The 17,133-nt window shown below is 41.8% G+C and overlaps 1 protein-coding gene across 3 annotated transcripts in view; it reads left to right on the top strand.

Moving 5' to 3' along the window:
• Lcp1 (lymphocyte cytosolic protein 1) overlaps nucleotides 1-17,133 on the top strand; it is a 58,385-nt gene that overhangs the window by 29,446 nt on the left and 11,806 nt on the right. For all 3 annotated transcript variants that reach the window (XM_059273330.1, XM_059273332.1, XM_059273331.1), the window contains 7 exons: nucleotides 529-694; nucleotides 2,699-2,841; nucleotides 5,301-5,396; nucleotides 7,515-7,710; nucleotides 9,648-9,726; nucleotides 10,235-10,349; nucleotides 11,472-11,605. In XM_059273330.1, the coding sequence (XP_059129313.1) occupies nucleotides 529-694; nucleotides 2,699-2,841; nucleotides 5,301-5,396; nucleotides 7,515-7,710; nucleotides 9,648-9,726; nucleotides 10,235-10,349; nucleotides 11,472-11,605 (929 nt within the window). The remainder of the gene's footprint in view (nucleotides 1-528; nucleotides 695-2,698; nucleotides 2,842-5,300; nucleotides 5,397-7,514; nucleotides 7,711-9,647; nucleotides 9,727-10,234; nucleotides 10,350-11,471; nucleotides 11,606-17,133) is intronic.

Genomic DNA, 17,133 nt, shown 5'->3' with positions numbered 1-17,133 from the left:
GTTTTCTAGTTGTCATGGATACTCAGTAACTTGTTCTGTTAAAAACTCATCCAAAGTCTTTTCCAGGAATTTGATTTATATCATATTCTTTCCATGATGATAAATTTGCAAGTCAAAAGGCTGTTCTGTTGTTCTTTTTTATGACACTAATTTACATCAACAATTGTCTTCTTAGCCATAGGCAGTGACAGGCCAATGACTTCCTCCAGCTAATGGAGGCTCTGAGTAAATGGACTCCTTCAGAGCTCAAAACAGACAAACATAAGGCTCATTAATCTCATGCCAAAATGGGTCTTCCACACTGGGTACTGGTTTGATTGAGTAGGCCACTGCATAAGCTCAGTGTGTAGGTTATTAGGTCTTTCCTCATTATTATTTGACTGCTTTTTCTCAGTGTTAAAACTAGTGAAGACCTTGCCTGGGGTCTGCGAACATTCCAGAAGGACAACACCACTGCTGTCGCTAATCAATAATCATTTGGCATTGGCAAAGTGAAGGAATCAAGCTTGCATACTTTTTCTCCTTCAGGAAAACTTGAACTTGGCTCTGAACTCTGCCTCAGCCATTGGGTGCCACGTGGTTAACATAGGGGCTGAGGACCTGAAGGAGGGGAAGCCTTATTTGGTCCTGGGTCTTTTGTGGCAAGTCATCAAGATTGGGTTGTTTGCCGACATTGAGCTCAGCAGAAATGAAGGTAAGATGAAGTCTCAAGCGCTGTCAATGGCAGGGCTTCCTAACATTGCCCGTGTTGGTGACTGGGGAGAGACATCAGGCATTCTCCGGCTGAGAATACCACTCACTTATATTGAGTCGTGGAATTAAAGGAACAGATACTGTCTGTGCAAACCAGGCATTTAAAATGACTGTGCAAAGGCTTGTGGAGACCACAGACTAGCAATAGTGCTTAGTGTAGACTATGTAGCTCAGCCTGACTGGAACCTCAACCTCAGCGGCTGCTTCACAGCCCAAATGTTCTACAGGAGCTCCACAGTAGACAGAAAGAGTTTTAATGCATATTTTGTAAGAGTAATCACATTCAAATACTTAGCAAATGCACCAGGTTGGGAGAAATTGGTCTATTTCTTATGACTGTCAAGGAAGCTGTAAGTTGCATTTATACAGGGTGGATGAGTCTAGAGACCGAATGTAAACAGAAGAGCTTAGTCAATCATACTGTAGCACATGCTGGTAATTTGCCAAAAGTAGATTTTAGATATTGTTACCACCCAAAGTAAAGGGAACAAAGTAACTGTGTAAATTGATGGGGCATTAATTTGCTTGATTAGAGTAATCATATCACTGTGTCTAATATGATCAGTATATGAAAACGCCATATTATATACCTTAAATATGTACAATAAATTTAGAAAATATCAGAAAATCTCTTGTAGAGCTTTGAAATTCTGAACTAAAGCTAGGCCTGATGGCACTGACCTACAGTCCCAGCTACTTGGGAGGCTGTGGCAGGAAGATTACAAGCTCAACTCCTACCTAGATTTTAGAGTGAATTCAAGTCCAACTTGGGCAACTAAATGAGACCCTGATTATTTGTACAAAGGACATAGGTTCAACCCCCGCCCCACCCCTGGCCCCACTGCTGGGAAAAAAGAAAAGAAAGGGAGAAATTTTGAACAATGTATATGAGCAATGATAGCCCAGTTGAGTTGACAGGTATATACCTTGACAAATGCCACACAAATCACATCACCTTTCAAAAATTTCAGATACTGTTCCCACCACTCTGAAATCTGTAGCTAAATTATAATCTTCAGTTATACACATTTAATTTTTAAAAATTTATTTATTTTATGCATGTCATTGTTTTGTATGTATATATACTACATGCATGCCTGGTGTCTCCGGAGACCAGAAGAGGGTGTTGGGTCCCCTGGGACTGAAGTCATAGATGGTTGTGAGTCATCATGTGGGTGCTGGGAATTGAACCTGGATCCTGTGGAAGAGCAGCAAGATTCTTAACTGCTGATCCATCTCTTCAGCTCCAACTATGCATATGTTTTAAGTCTATGTGTTCAAATTATAACAAACAGTGAAAATGTTGAGATATCACTTTAAAACCCAAATACTAAGCATTATATTTAAAAAACAAAAATAGCAAATAGGAATCTTAAAACCCAAGAGAAAGAATATTGATTTGCAAAAATCGAATCAACTAAATTTAAACCCAACCAAGCAAAAAATGTTTATCCATCTGGGGAAATGTAGAGGAAAGTTGGTTGCATTGTTGAATTGCTATAATTATACAGGTAAGCATTTGGACTATAAAACACCAATGGGAATAGAAAAGAGAACATTGTCATGATTGCAAAATTGATCTCTTAAAAGCAGAAAGTGTCACTGTGATATGAAGTGTGGTCCAAAAGACCCAACAGAGTACTTCCAGCAATCGCCATGGTTAACTTTATGCTCTAACTAGTGTTCTTAGGTAAAGGCTTTAGAGTCCTTGGTCCTTGTCTTTTCTAACTGAAAAATGGGGATAATAAGCTCACAATAATGCACCCCTTTTAGGAAGTATAAGTGAGTTGTTTATTTCATGGCAAGGGCTATAAGACATTACTTCCAAAGGGACAATGCTGCTCTTTGCTCTTCCAACATGGCTCCATGTCAGGCATAACAAATGCCCCCGATATCCTTGTATTTATCTGGGTCATTTTATTATTAATTTTTTGTGTCTCTCCAGCTCTGATTGCTCTTCTGAGAGAAGGAGAGAGCCTAGAGGATTTGATGAAGTTGTCTCCTGAAGAACTACTGCTGCGGTGGGCTAACTACCACCTGGAAAACGCAGGGTGCATCAAAATCACCAACTTCAGCACCGACATCAAGGTAGGGAGCGCCGTTGAACATGCCTGCTGCAATGGAGGGCATTGGTGGAGTCCGTGGAGAAAGGACAGATGCTGGGCCTTGCATCGGAGCAGCCTAGGCTCAGTGTGGTTCTGTTTGGAGCCTCTCACCATCCCCCCAGGGCCAATCTGCAGCTCTAGTTCTGGGCCACACACACACACATCTGCCCAGAGCCCTTGTGAAGCTTCAAAAGGAGATGAGTCTCGCTTTGAATTTCAGTAGCAGGAAGTAGATCATCCGGAGCGCATGGCGGTGCAAGGGCAATACTACTTTCAAGGTGAAGGGAGTAAGTGTAGGGGCTGGAGAGATGGCCGTCATCATGAGGACCAGAGTTTAGATCCCAGCACTCATATGGCAATTCTGACATCCCATAAACCTTTGTAACTCCAGCTACAAGAGAGCCAATGCCCCTCTTTTGACCTCTATGTATGAACAGGCAAGTGCACCTGCACACCTGCACATACATGAGCATTCACTCAATGCAGATACACACACACACACACACACACACCTGCACATATGCAAATAAATAAATCTTAAGAAAGTGTAAGACTTTAGTGTCTCTTGCTTTATAAATGGCACCATCTTAGAGGGTTTCCTTTTACAATGTTAATGAAGATGTCTTTCTGATTACTAATAACAGCAAGTAAGCACAGTGTTTTTGCTACATGCCAGGCATTGCTAGGTGCCTTTATGATCGACTCACTGAATCATTACACAAACCCTAAGGTAAGAGTTTCCCAAATAAGGAAACAAAGAAATAAGAGATCCATAAAAGAATGGCCAGGAAGGCAGACATGTAGTCTTCAAATTAGTGAAAAATTCTATATTAAGGTGAGAGGAAAAGGCTGTAACTGGTGACAGATGGACCAGGGTGAAAAGTACGTAAGGAGCAGCTAAGAGGGATTGGAGACAGTCCCCAGAGCCACTGGGTGACGTACAGGGATACCAATGTTAGGGAAGATTTCAGTGTCCATGCTGTCAAACATGAAGGAAACTTTCTCCAAAGAGAAAGAGCCAGAGGAAAGGTCACATGACCTGCCAAGAGTCCACCAGGCGTATAACCCAGTAACAACAGCTTCTGGCTGTTGGGCTGACCTGGTGTGTTCAGAACTGGCATTTGTCAGGCACAGGGCCAATCAGAATAAAGCATGTAGGGGAACAGACCCTCCCCGACTCCCAAGGAGCTCAGCTAGGCACATTTTCAGTGGTTATCAACATTCTTCTAGCAGCACCACCCAAAATGGGGCTTAGAAGAGCCAGACCTCTCTTCCCTTTGTGTTCAGTAGTTCTGCCCTACCATTGTAGAAAAACTATGTACCCAAAATTATGATCTCAGCCATAAATGGGCCTGATTTACTCTCACTGAAAGGCTATGTTCTTAATTAACCATTTTGGACTTTGGGAAGGTCAATAGGGCATTTACACAGTGTTTGTGCCTGTATATGTAAGGAGAGCTGCTCTAATTCATGTGTCTGGGGTGTGTACCCAAGATAAAAGCAGTGCAACTCATGACAGTAAGCATTTTAAAGACTTCAAGAAAACTTAAGAATTCAGGCCCACTCCAATTCACTATAACCCAGGTTAGCTGTATTTTCTAGTTTCTAGAGAAATAGAAAATGCACGTACCCTGGTGATATTTCTCCTTTTACTAGAAGGACTACTTATTGCCTATAATCCCAACACTTGAGAGGCTGCAGGAGGAGAACCATAAGTTCAAGGCCAGCAAGCCCAGGATGCATGAGGAAACTCCGCCTCAAAAAACAAAATAAAAAAGCCATCAAGATAGCTCAACAGTTAAACATTTTCTGTTAAGCCTGAAGACCTGAGTCCAATCCCTGGGACCCACAGGGTAGAAGGAGGGAACAGACTGAGAGTTCTCCTCTGGCCTCCATATCCATGCGCTCCTTCCACACACATAAGTAAATTGTAATTTGAAACAACACCAGCACAAGACTACTTGCTAATGTCTCAGTGGTCTGTCTCTGAACGTTTTCCTTTTGCTGATTGTCCATGTGAATGTATTTTAAACTCTGCTTTAAACTTCTGCTTCCTTTTTCTCTGTCACTTTTTTTTAATTAAACCTTAGCTGACTGACTTCTACAGCAGTATAAAGGTATATCATATTTTCCTGTGTACAATTTAATTCGTGTAAATAAGTTGTTTCTTTCCCCCTGAGGACAACGAAACCTTTGTGTTGCCGTTTATGTTGGTCCTGTATTTTTTTTAATTGTTAAGCTCCTTTAAAGAGAAAACAAATACAATATGCAACTCAACAAAGTGGACTTTCTCGTGAGTGAATGTTTCTAGCTTAGTTAATTGCTGTATTCCTGAATGACAGGAATAGGAAATACATTGTTTGTTTGTAGGAGATAACTGTCATGTTGAGTGTGCAATTAGCCCCACTGTTTTGAAATTGCAATCTCTTAACTTTTTCTCAGGACTCGAAAGCTTATTACCACCTGCTTGAGCAGGTGGCTCCAAAGGGAGATGAAGAAGGAATCCCCGCTGTTGTGATTGACATGTCAGGACTGAGGGTAAGGCCACGCCCACTGTCTTCAAAGAACACCCTCCTCTTGGTGTGGACTGTCCTTTTGTGCCACTTGACCCCCTGCTCTGCTTAAGCACCTGTTAAGCTATTGAACACTGTCAGTAATTTTTGATAATAATTATGGAAACTGAATCAGGACATAAAACACCAGGATAATGAAGTGCCATGTACCACACAGAGCACTTCTTTATATGCCCATCATTTCAAAGGCACAATAACACCAACCTGGGTCTACATATTAAAATAATTTAGTGGGTTTTTTTTAATTCTCAATTGATACATAATAACTATTAATTTGTGGGTTATGACAATATGTGCTGTCTTAGTTAGATTTCTATTGGAGTGATAAGACACTGTGACAAAAAGCAACTTGGGGAGGAAAGGGTTTATTTGGCTGACACTTTCCAGTCACAGTCGTCATAGAGGGAAGTCAGGGCAGGAACTGCAGCAGAAGGCATGGAGGAATGCTGCTTGCTGGCTTGCTCAGCCTGTTTTCTTATGTTGTGGGGACATGCCCCCACCTTTTCCCCCAGGGCAATCTTGAGGAGTGAGGAATGAAAGATTAGCTGGAAGTATAGAGGGGAGAGAGACAGAAACACAGGATAGCCTCGGGAGGGCCTGGATCCTAATCCACCGGCCCCTTATGTCTCTTCTAAAGGCTTTTTAAAGCAATGCCAAGGGGTGGAGCAAAATGCAGACCCTTCCAAACACTGGTAACCATGCACACACATGGGCAATGCATCCCCTTATGCAGCCCTGCTGGGTAAAGCAAGCCCAGATCTCACTAGGAAACCTCTGTGGGCTCCCACATTATAAGGCCACCTACCCCAGGGTGGCACTTTACCTAACGAGCTGGGCAAGTGCCACATCAATCAAATTTAGAAAATGCTCTACAGATTTGCCTACAGGCTAATCTGATGGAGGCATTTTCTCAGTTGAGATTCCTCTTCTCAGGTGACTTAAGCTTGGGTCAAGCTAACAGAAAGCTGACCGGGACCTATGCCTTTGGTGATGATCCAATCAAAAGAAAATTCTTCAGGGGATTTTGTTGGTGGTGATGGTGGTGGTTTTTGTTGTTTTGTTTCCATTTGCTTGTGTTTCACAGTGCTTAAGAGAGAACCCTGGGCTCCACACACATAGATAGGCAAGCTCTCCACCACTGACTTGCAGCTCACCACCCTTCAGTTTTCCCACCACTTCTGACCTTGATCCTCACACATTGCCTTGTTTGTTAACACGACTCATCTGCCATTGGGACTAAAGCCAATGAGTTAATGTTGAAATGAACTCATCTCTGAAGGAGAGAGGAAGTGAAAGCCAGCAAGAAGTGGTGGTCATGAAATGAACATGTTGCCTACTGAAGCAGTGGCCTAAGGAATAATTCTAATGTGAGGCTTTGCTTTGGGAAAGTCGGTGATGAAATAGACTTTACAAAGAGTAGATTGTCATCTAAGACACTTTAGTCTTGTTTTAAGAGTCTGATGACAAATGACTGGGAATTGTCCTCACTCACCTGAGCATGTGCTGCAGTCCTCAACTGGAAACTTGCCAAAGTCAAGTTTTTATGGTACATTTACCGATGATGGTGTGGAGGCTGTCCCTTACTTTGGGATTTTTTTTTAACCAACCCAGTGTGGAAAAAGTAATCGTGTGAATCAGATGTTCTTAATTTATGACTGTAAATGTCTTCTATGAATTAGAAATAGGAATATAAATTATTACTTAATAAATTTTTAATAGAGCAAATTCTCGTAAAGTCTGTGCAAAAAAAAAAAAAACTATAACAAAAAGATGCTTAACAACTGAAAATCATTTAGGTCAACGTAAATGATGTCAGATTTTCCTGACGTTCCTTTTAAAACGGCAACCAGCTGTTCATCTGAACTTGTTAAATGATGAAAGGATCTTGGTCTCAGTTATGGAACCTGTGACTTTGTGACTTGCATGCATGTGGTCTCTGTAATGGTGAGGTGTAGTTAGCTATCTACCTGTGTTAGGCGCTTGGCACATTAATGAGAGCCTTCTTCTTCTTCTTCGTCACGTCACGCATGCCCGACTGTGTATGGATCCTCGACCCAGCCTCTTGACATCCTTTTCGTTGCAGGAGAAAGATGACATCCAGAGGGCTGAATGCATGCTGCAGCAGGCGGAGAGGCTGGGCTGCCGCCAGTTTGTCACAGCCACGGATGTTGTCCGAGGGAACCCCAAGTTGAACCTGGCTTTCATCGCCAATCTCTTTAACAAATACCCTGCCTTGCACAAACCAGAAAACCAGGACATTGACTGGGGGGCTCTTGAAGGTAACCATAATGTTAGCTGCTTAAGGTATTCAAGAAAAAAAAATGCTCACACTCTGCTTCAATGGCAATTCAAAATCAGCCCTGCAGCAAATGCAAACCCATCACATACATAAGCAGACCATCAACTTTCCAATATACAATGAGTGGAATGAATTAATCAAGCCAATTATAGCCAAGCTACAATAATCAAATACAATTATATCACATCCATTATACACAGGCATCATCCATTATCAGAATTAACTGTTTTAGGAAAGACAATATATTTAATTATTGAATGAGATAAATTGTGAGCTCCAAAATCCTAATGTATGTACCTAATGGACTGTGTTAATTCCTAGAGGCAAGCAATGGCCACCATTTGCCATCTGAAGTGACATTTAACTTACACTAGGACACAGCTGCTCAAGTTTTCACTTCTGTTTTGTTCTCTAAGAGGTCATTAGGACACAGGAAAGTACTTGGAAGCAGAATCCTGACAGTCATATTTTACAGATTAAAGCCCTAATATTGGACAAATGGCATGTAACTTTAGTCAGCTCAGCTTCCACCAGCTCATGATTGCGGAGATATTTATTGATTTTTTAAAAACATGAGCTAATCTCTACATTGCTATACAAATAAAATAAAAAACTAATATGAAATGAATGTTATTAACTCGAGGAAGTCCAGGTTATTTTTGTCTAAGTCCTTTTCAATGGCACTTTACTCTAGTTATCGACACGGGGTCCATATCCAACCGTGATGCTTTGGATAAGCTGTGGTTTGGCGTTTTTTTGTCTCCTGATCTCAAATCTGTGCATCAAGCCAACTAGTCACCCATCCCTAGCTGCCGCTTTGGCGCCTCAGTTTGGGTCTTTCCCAATAAAGCACATATGAAGCAGAAGCAAATGCTTCTCCTCATCCCCATCACCTCCCCTCTCCTGTCTCGTCTGCCCCCCTTTAGTAATTCTCATTTCAATCCATCACCCCATTTTGTTTTGTTTTCATTTTGGTCACCAAAACTAATGGTCTTGAGCTTTACTAAGATATCTTCCTGCCCTTCGCTCTTAATCTATCGTGTAAGTAACTACCAATAATTCTTCATTTGAAATGTCTTCTAGATTGTTTATTTTCCCTTTCTGCTCTTCTGGACTCATATTGTCTCATACACCAATTATCTTAATAGATCTCAGGGGCCTGTTCCTCCATTCATCAAACAGTTAAATGTGCCCCCCACACCAATACTAAACATGATCCCTTTAGCGTGTTTAATCTAAATGCATATCACCCTCCCGTAATTCTGCACACCACTGCCAGGCACATCTGGCATAGCTTTCATTATATCTCTGCCTTGCTCAAAAATTTATTATAGCAATCAGACAGAAGAACCCACAATGACTGGCACTGTAAGATATGTCAGTATAAATCTGCAGCTTTGCCGGCAGAGACTCCCAGGCCTGGCTGCAGCCTCTAGACCGTGTAGCTCTGTAGCTATGCTGTACACGATCCCTGCCACATTGCTTTCCAGTGTTCTGAGCAGAGAGCTTGTCTATTGCTCCCTCTGCTTATGTTTACACACTTAACTACTCGAATCTCTCACAGTCTTCCAAAATGCTCTACTTTCTCCCCATTCCTATTCAGCTTTTACTGACCCCAGAAAGTGAAGCTTCAATTCCACACTTACAACATCTGGGCTATGTTGTTCTTTCCTAGAATGGCAAACATATCTGCCTCCTCCCTCTGTATATACAGCTGGCTCTATGGACCCTACTTGCTGATGCCAAATCTTGTTAGATGCTGTAGAAATGCTTGTAGACATTATATGGGAAAAATTCGAATATCTGCCCTCCTGATAGTGTCTGTTCTATTCTGTACCTTTCATCCACTGTAGATAAACTTGGATCATAAGCCAGACTTGTTCTAGGTCATGTATTAACCAGTCTTCACTAACCTAGGTGAGACAAGGGAAGAGCGGACGTTCAGGAACTGGATGAACTCCTTGGGAATTAACCCTCGAGTCAATCATTTGTACAGGTAGGAAGAGTTTGGGATTAATCCTTGATATGTAACACAGAGACCCAGAAAGAGCATGGGATCCCGCACACCGCACCACTATGGCGTTGTGTTTTCTTCCCAAATGGGTACAGGAGTGCCACAGTGACCTGCTCCGCTGAGAAACTCATTCCCACGCATCCGTTATCACCACTGTGTTTAATACAAAAATTATACCTCAGCAAAGTGACAAGCTCGCCTCGTGTCATAGGCCCGCCATCTCCTCAGGAGCAGGCAAAGCAGAGTGTGAAGTTTTCAGTCACATGTCGCCTCTGCTGTTGCTAAAGCCGTGTTTCTTTTCCTGCCTAAAGGCAGTTCATGTCCATGGAAGGGACACAGTCACCGGGAGAGTAAACCTATTTCTCTAAATCGCAATTTCTACTTCTTTAAAGATGTATCTCCTCCTACCAAGCTTCCAGGATTTGGGGGATTGTTGCGGGAACCAGGTGCCTCACGTTCTCTGAGAATTCTTTGTGTTTGTCTTGTTCAGTGACTTATCGGATGCCCTGGTCATCTTCCAGCTCTATGAAAAGATCAAAGTCCCTGTTGACTGGAACAGAGTAAACAAACCTCCATACCCCAAGCTGGGGGGCAATATGAAAAAGGTAAACAATGATTTTTCTGATGGGCCACGAGACAGGCAGTGGCATTAGCCTGCAAAAGCTCTTTGTGAATACTCTACCAGGTAGCCAAGCATTGTTGAGTGTTTAGCAGGGATTAAATAATAGTGCAGCAGAGACCCTATGACTACTTCCATTACAACGAACCTGTCAAATGCAGTTGATTACTTATTTATAATTCATGTTGAATGTCTCTACACATTATCATGAAAATTTTCCAATTAAGGTAATTAGAGAAAGCAAAGCTACAGGGTCTCCCTCGTTTTTTCCCCCAGCAAGATCTTCATTCTAATTTTCTAAAGAATTGGAGCTTTGTACTCACAGCTAGGCTGGTACAGTTTGTCCACTGTCAACACGATGGGAACATTGTTCTGTAACAACAGGGTTGACACCGTCACTTCTCACCACTCCTCATCTCTGTGATTCTTTTTACATTTATTTATTTAGTGTGTGTGTGTGTGTGCGTGTGTGTGTGTGTGTGTGTGTGTGTGTGTGTGTGTGTGTGTATACGTGTACATACATGCTACAGCACGCATGCAGAGATGAGAGGAAAGTTGCAGGAATCAGTTCTCTCGTTCTACTATGTGGGTTCCAAGGATCAAACTTGGGTTGTCAGACTTAGTGGCAAGTTCTTTTCCCCCACTGACCCATCTCACTTGCCTTCTGTGACCCTTAATGATCTACGAGTAACCACTGGAAAGTCTGCCCTCCATGTCTATCCACAATGTGTATGTAAGATGGAGAATATGAATTTTTCCTGTCCATCTGTCTCCAAAAATTCAACCATTTTAGCAATATCACAGACAGATAACTGAGGATGGCTCACTATGTGGTGTGAATACTCATGAAAATGCTCGTGATAATAAATTAGTTTTCTTCTGGCACACCAGATACTTTTGGTGGAGTTGAAGAGTTATATTTATGGATGAAAATCTCTGTAGTTAACGTAGATCATAGTAGTGCAGAACCAAGCTGGTATTTGAGCTCATGCAGCTCTGATGTTATTTGTTTTATTTTGTGTCTTTATTTTTTTAATCGTTTCTCTGATATTTATCATAACCAAGATGATGCATGCCATAAGCTGTTTTCTTTCTGCCTCACTAACAGCTGGAGAACTGTAACTATGCAGTGGATCTGGGGAAGAATCAAGCTAAATTTTCCCTTGTTGGCATCGCAGGACAAGATCTCAATGAAGGAAACCACACTCTCACATTGGCACTGATGTGGCAGCTCATGAGAAGGTATGGGGGATGAGTGAGATTTTAGTGAATGGGTCATTTATCTAGAAACGTAATAGGAAAGTTTCAGGAAGGTGGTGTAATTCAGTGAAACCGTAACTCAAGTTCAATTTAGGAACTAAGGAAATACCTTTTGCTTTTCTGCTACTTTTTTTTTTCCTTTAATTTTTTGGTTTTTGTTGAGTTCTTATGAAAACCTGTTAGGTTCATTAGTATTTGAGATTATTGTTTCATCTGAATGACTCACACTTTTATCTTATTACAGAGCGACCTTCTGTGTGCCTGGTCATGTTCTTTGTTCTCAGTATGTTCTTCCTGACATTAATAGAGTTACCACTCTTTCCTTTGGCGGGCATATCTTTTCCCATCCTTTTACCTTCAACTAATTTGTGTCAGGAACAGTGAATTACATTCCTATAGGTTTAAATCTCCACCTTAGATCTTTTTCTTATATCTGGAATCTTTCTAATCATACAGGGATGTTGATAATGAAGTGTTTCAGTTTCTATATGCCAGAAACTGCCTTAGTTTCCTTGTTATTCTTAAAACATGCTTTCTCTGAGTGTACACTTCTATGTTAGCATACTTTTCTTTTAGTACTTCAAAATGATGCTCGCTGTCTTCTTGCCTATGATGTTAGCAGCAGCAAACCTGTTGTGAGCCTCCTCTTTGTTCCCTGGTATGGAATATGCTAGTTTTTGCATAGGGCTCTTTTAAGATTTCTCTTTATTACCAGTTTGAAATAATTTGATTATGTACGTTGTGCAAAGTTGTTACTTATATTTGAGGGTCCTTGAATTATTGGATGGTATTGCTTTAAACTTCACATCCAACTTTTAGTTTTTAATTTGTTGTGAATTCACTCCCACCCCTGTTTGGAAACCCTGAGTGCGTGTATAATCATTTGAAGAGTCTCTGTTTACTTATTTCCTTTATTTTTTGTTTCATTTCGGAAGATATAGGCCAATATATCTTTAAGTTAATCTGTCTTTTTCTCTCTCTGTGTGTACTGTCATGTTTCATTAACTCCATTTAGTATATATACATATATATTTAAGTATATTTTTATCTTTATATTATAGTGTCTACATCCAGAAGTATTGAATCTTTTTTCTATTTCCAACCTCTCATCTTCGGCTTGCCTTCTTGAGCAGGTGGATGCAGTTGTAATGGCTTCTCATCTGGTCTGTTTATACTAATTCACTTTTATCTTCAATACAAGCCATATTTTCTTATTTCTTTGCATGTTGCTTATTTTTCTGATCACATTCCAAACACTATAAGGTTTACCTTGCTCAGTACTGGGTATTTCTCCATCCCTCACTAATTTGTCACTTTTGTTCTGGGGTGGAGTGACGTTAAACCCAGTTTCAACCTCTTGAGGCATGCTTTAAGCTTCCTCCTCCATAGCCCATTTGCTGCTTAGTAACAAGGCACTAAATGAGCATCTTAGCTGATGACCATGTATTAGGGTTTCTTTCCTATTCAGCTGGTGGGGACCAAATCATTCCATGCACCATGTGAGCTTCAAGGGCTGTTCAAGCTGTTTTTTCTCCAGTCTCACATGCATGTCCTGGGCAAAATTCAGCTGGAATTTGAAGGCGCCCTCTGAGCACCTCTAGGGCTTTCTTTCTCAACCATACTTTCCTCTCCACGCAAATACTCTCAGGTCTAAAACTCTGCACTGCAAATTCTGGGCTCCTTAGTTTCCTTGAGTTCTAACCCCCTTACCTCAGTGTGTGGTGATATCAGTTCTGTTTGGATTTTCTCTCAGTGTGCAGCTTGGAGACCTCTCTGTGACAGGCAGTCTCAGGGCTTCCTCCCTCCCTTGCTTTCCTTTCAGCAGCCACTATCCTGTCCTTCATTTGTCCGAGTCTGAACAGCATTGTGTGCTAAGTACTTATGACTGGTCCCTTCCACCTCATCATGTCCCACTAATAAAGAACTTTAAAGTTTATCTCTACAAAAGCTCTTTAGTGGAGAACTTTAGATATGTCTGGGAGCCAGATGTAAACTTCATTAATGAATAGCTACCTAGTGATGTTAGTTAGGTAGCAATAATAAAAATAGGAAATTGATTAAATAAAAATAAGCTTGTTTCTCTTAAAATATTGCATTCTTCCCCTCTCTATTGATAGCTCTTACCAGGCCGAATCTTATGTCCCTAATGGGGATCCTGTATCAGTGTTTCATAATTTATTTTGTACCTTCAGGGAAGCCCTAGAAATCACGTGTCAGGTTATATTCTGTCTAACAGGGTCATGACGAAGACAGGGTGATTGTGTCCCTCCGCCTTCAGCTTTAGTCTCGCATCTGCAGAGACCTGGTTTTCATGATTGGTTCTTGATGAAATTGTGCCAATGTTCCCACTTGCTGAGGAATAATTAGCAGTGATCATAGTGTACTTCAGTCCCTGACTCGAATTGCCTTTCCCCATTCCCAAAATCGGGGTCTTCTAAATGATGGAAGGCAGGTGTTGTAGTGGGTGATCTCATAATGTGTGAGGAGCTCCGCCACTGAAGAAATTTGAACTCTGCTTTACTGTATGTCACATGCAGGAATTCTCTTAGTTCCATATTCATTGCTGTGATGAAAACAGCCTGACATAAGCAACTCAAGGGGAACGGGGTTTATTTTGGCTTGGAGTTCCAGAGGGATACAGCCCCTCGTGGGGGAGAAGACAGGTGGGGGAAATATGATGGTAGTACCAGCAAGTTAGTTGGTCATATGTGTCCAAATTCAGGAAGCAGAGTTGAACAGGAACTGCAGCCAGACTGTAAAGCCCCAAGGCCCGTCCCCAGTCACTTCCTCCACCTCCCAAAAGTTCCACAACCTCCCCAAACAGCACCACCATCTGGGACCAAGTGTTCAAACTTGGCATGAGCCCATGGGAGACATTTGACATTGAAATCACAATAGATGTGTCTAATCCTTGACATCATGACACAACACTGCCATCCTTAAAGTTTATGCTCAAGAACCACCATGCAGTTGTGTTACCAACAAAACTTCAAAAATAGCTCTAATGGTTTAAGTGGGTTTGTGGATTTTTGTCTTGGGACAATTCGTGGCTGTCGTCAGTCACATGGGGCCCACAGGCCATGGGTTGGACACACTTGACTGAAAGTTCCCAAGTGCTCATCTTACCAATATATAGTTCCATGAACTATTTCTCAGTGAGCCTCATTATCTTTCATGTATTTGGTGGTGGTGGGGGGGGGCGGGGCACTGATGGCTTTAAAGCAAGTCCTTTTCATTGTTATAACTATTTTCTCAAGAGTTACAATATAGGATAATATTGATATGCTCTAATTATGATAAGAAAACTTAAGCAAACCTTATTCTGTTACAAATTTTATACTACCTAAAATCCACCCAATATTGTGATATTTGTTCTGAAAGTGTTATTCGTGGTCAGGACTGGTCTGGATGTTTCCAAGCTCTTGACATCTTACTTACAGAATTGACAGAAAGGCTCATACAGATTGCTAATGTAGCAAGGAAACTTATTTAAAAATGGACAATACTCCAGATCAGAAAGAGCTATGCTGCCGGGAGTGACAGCAGGCAGAGAGAGAGAGAGAGAGAGAGAGAGAGAGAGAGAGAGAGAGAGAGCTATTTGGGGCTTCCTTTTGGGGGCATGGGAGGAAGAGTTTGGTTACTAGGGGCATAGTTTGAGTAGTTCTCTATTTTGATTGACAGATTTAATTTATATAAGGTTTGTATTTTTTTTTTACTGCACATACTATGCCCCTTCGGATATGCATCTTATTTTAATCATATGCATACCCAGTCATGCATAGGCATAAGAAGGCAAATAGGAGATCCTCCCTAGAAGTTCACTTAAGGACACAGTTTTCCTTATTGCAGGTATCCAATACCCAGATCCAATTGAGGCCACATTGTCTTACATAATGGAGTATGAGTGAAAAGATTTATCTATGCTTAACTATCAAAGGAAGGGGAAATTTATTTTATCCATTGTTCAGAGAGGGGTGTGCACTCAGCTCAGTACAGGTGGGGTCCTGGATCACTAACAGATTGCTAGCCACATTGTTTGGGGAGGAGTTTGTGTGTGTGTGTGTGTGTGTGTGTGTGTGTGTGTGTGTGTGTGTGTAGTACGCACAGGTAAGGGTCTCAGACTGCCAAGTGCGTTATTAGGAGAGGGCTATGTTCATAGCCCAGGCCAAGCGGTGCTTGGGGTTGCTAAATTACTCTCTGTGCTCACCTGCTTCGGAAGTTTCGCTCACATGTGGCCTTTCTGTAGGCCTGGTATATATATGAGGTAAGGCCTTTCTGCTGCTGCAGCTGACTTCGCCCAGATGATCAGCGACAGCTCTCACAAACATTTGTTACACAAGATTTCTGCATGCAAGAAGTGGACAGAGCAATACATTACTGCTCTCACAAACGTTTGTTACACAAGATTTCTGCAAGCAAGAAGTGGATAGAGCAATACATTACTGCTGAAGGGGGAAGACGAAGGACGCTTCTGTAAACAGGACCAGCAGGAATTTGTTTTTGCTTTGTTTTCCTTCCCTTTTCCCTCAGCCTGCCACCTAGTAACAGATCTATTCGATTTGCATCCACTTCTAGGTAGAATTTATTTCACTTGGATTGCACAGATATGCTAATTTGGCCATTTATCAGGACAATAAATGGCATGTCATTTTCCCTCCCAGAACAAATGAGGGTTGTACGCTTAAGCCTCCCTTTCCCCCTCCGGTAGCATGGAAATCATTCTAAGATTGGACAGCTGGCAAATAATGTATAAATTAGGAGACGAAAGCTGAAATCAAGTAAGCTGCCAGCAGGTGGCAGTGATAGAGCGAGGCAAGAGAACAGGCTGTCGGGCAGGAGAGAGAGAGCATTCCCTACCGCCACACAGGCTGTGGATGGTAACGTTGGACTAGGTCCTCAACAACCAAAACGCCAAGCTTTGCCCTTCGCATCAAATGCTAAATAAATGGGAGTTGAGCGTGGGGAGGCAGGAGATTAAGAAGAGATATCATGTCTTCCCTGGCCTCTCATATCCACTCCACGTCTATCCTCTTTGGTTGAGTGAGGACCTGGCTGGACCTGGGGCTCACACTGCTATTTCATTTGGACACTTTTTTTTCTTTTTTTTTTTTTTTAGCCCAGTGTGTTTTGCAAGCACCAGCCACATTGAGCTCCTGTCAGCAAGGTTCTAGCTAGAAGCACAGTCACCCCAAACTTGGGTGATATTAAGGGGTAATGACCTCTGAGGGGAAAAAAATCTAGGTAGGCACAGACTATTCATTGGTTTTATTAAAGAAAAATGTATGTGTGTGTATGTATGTATCTGTGTGTAGACCTGAGTGCAAGTACCTTGTGGAGGCCAGAAGAGGGCATTGGATCCCATGTACCTGAAAGTGCAGAGACTGTAAGCCTCCTCATATGGCTGCTAGGAACCAAACCCAGGTCCTCTGCAAAAGCTGTGTGTGCTCTCTTATTCACGAGGCTGTCTCTCTGGCCCCTTGCTTCCCATTTTGAAGCTTGTCTCTGGAGGA

This window comes from Peromyscus eremicus, chromosome 9 (genome assembly GCF_949786415.1).
Source record: "Peromyscus eremicus chromosome 9, PerEre_H2_v1, whole genome shotgun sequence".
In the NCBI taxonomy this organism is placed as follows: Eukaryota; Metazoa; Chordata; class Mammalia; order Rodentia; family Cricetidae; genus Peromyscus; species Peromyscus eremicus.
Note: the sequence above shows the minus strand (reverse complement) of the source record. Positions and strands in the feature narration are given on the sequence as shown.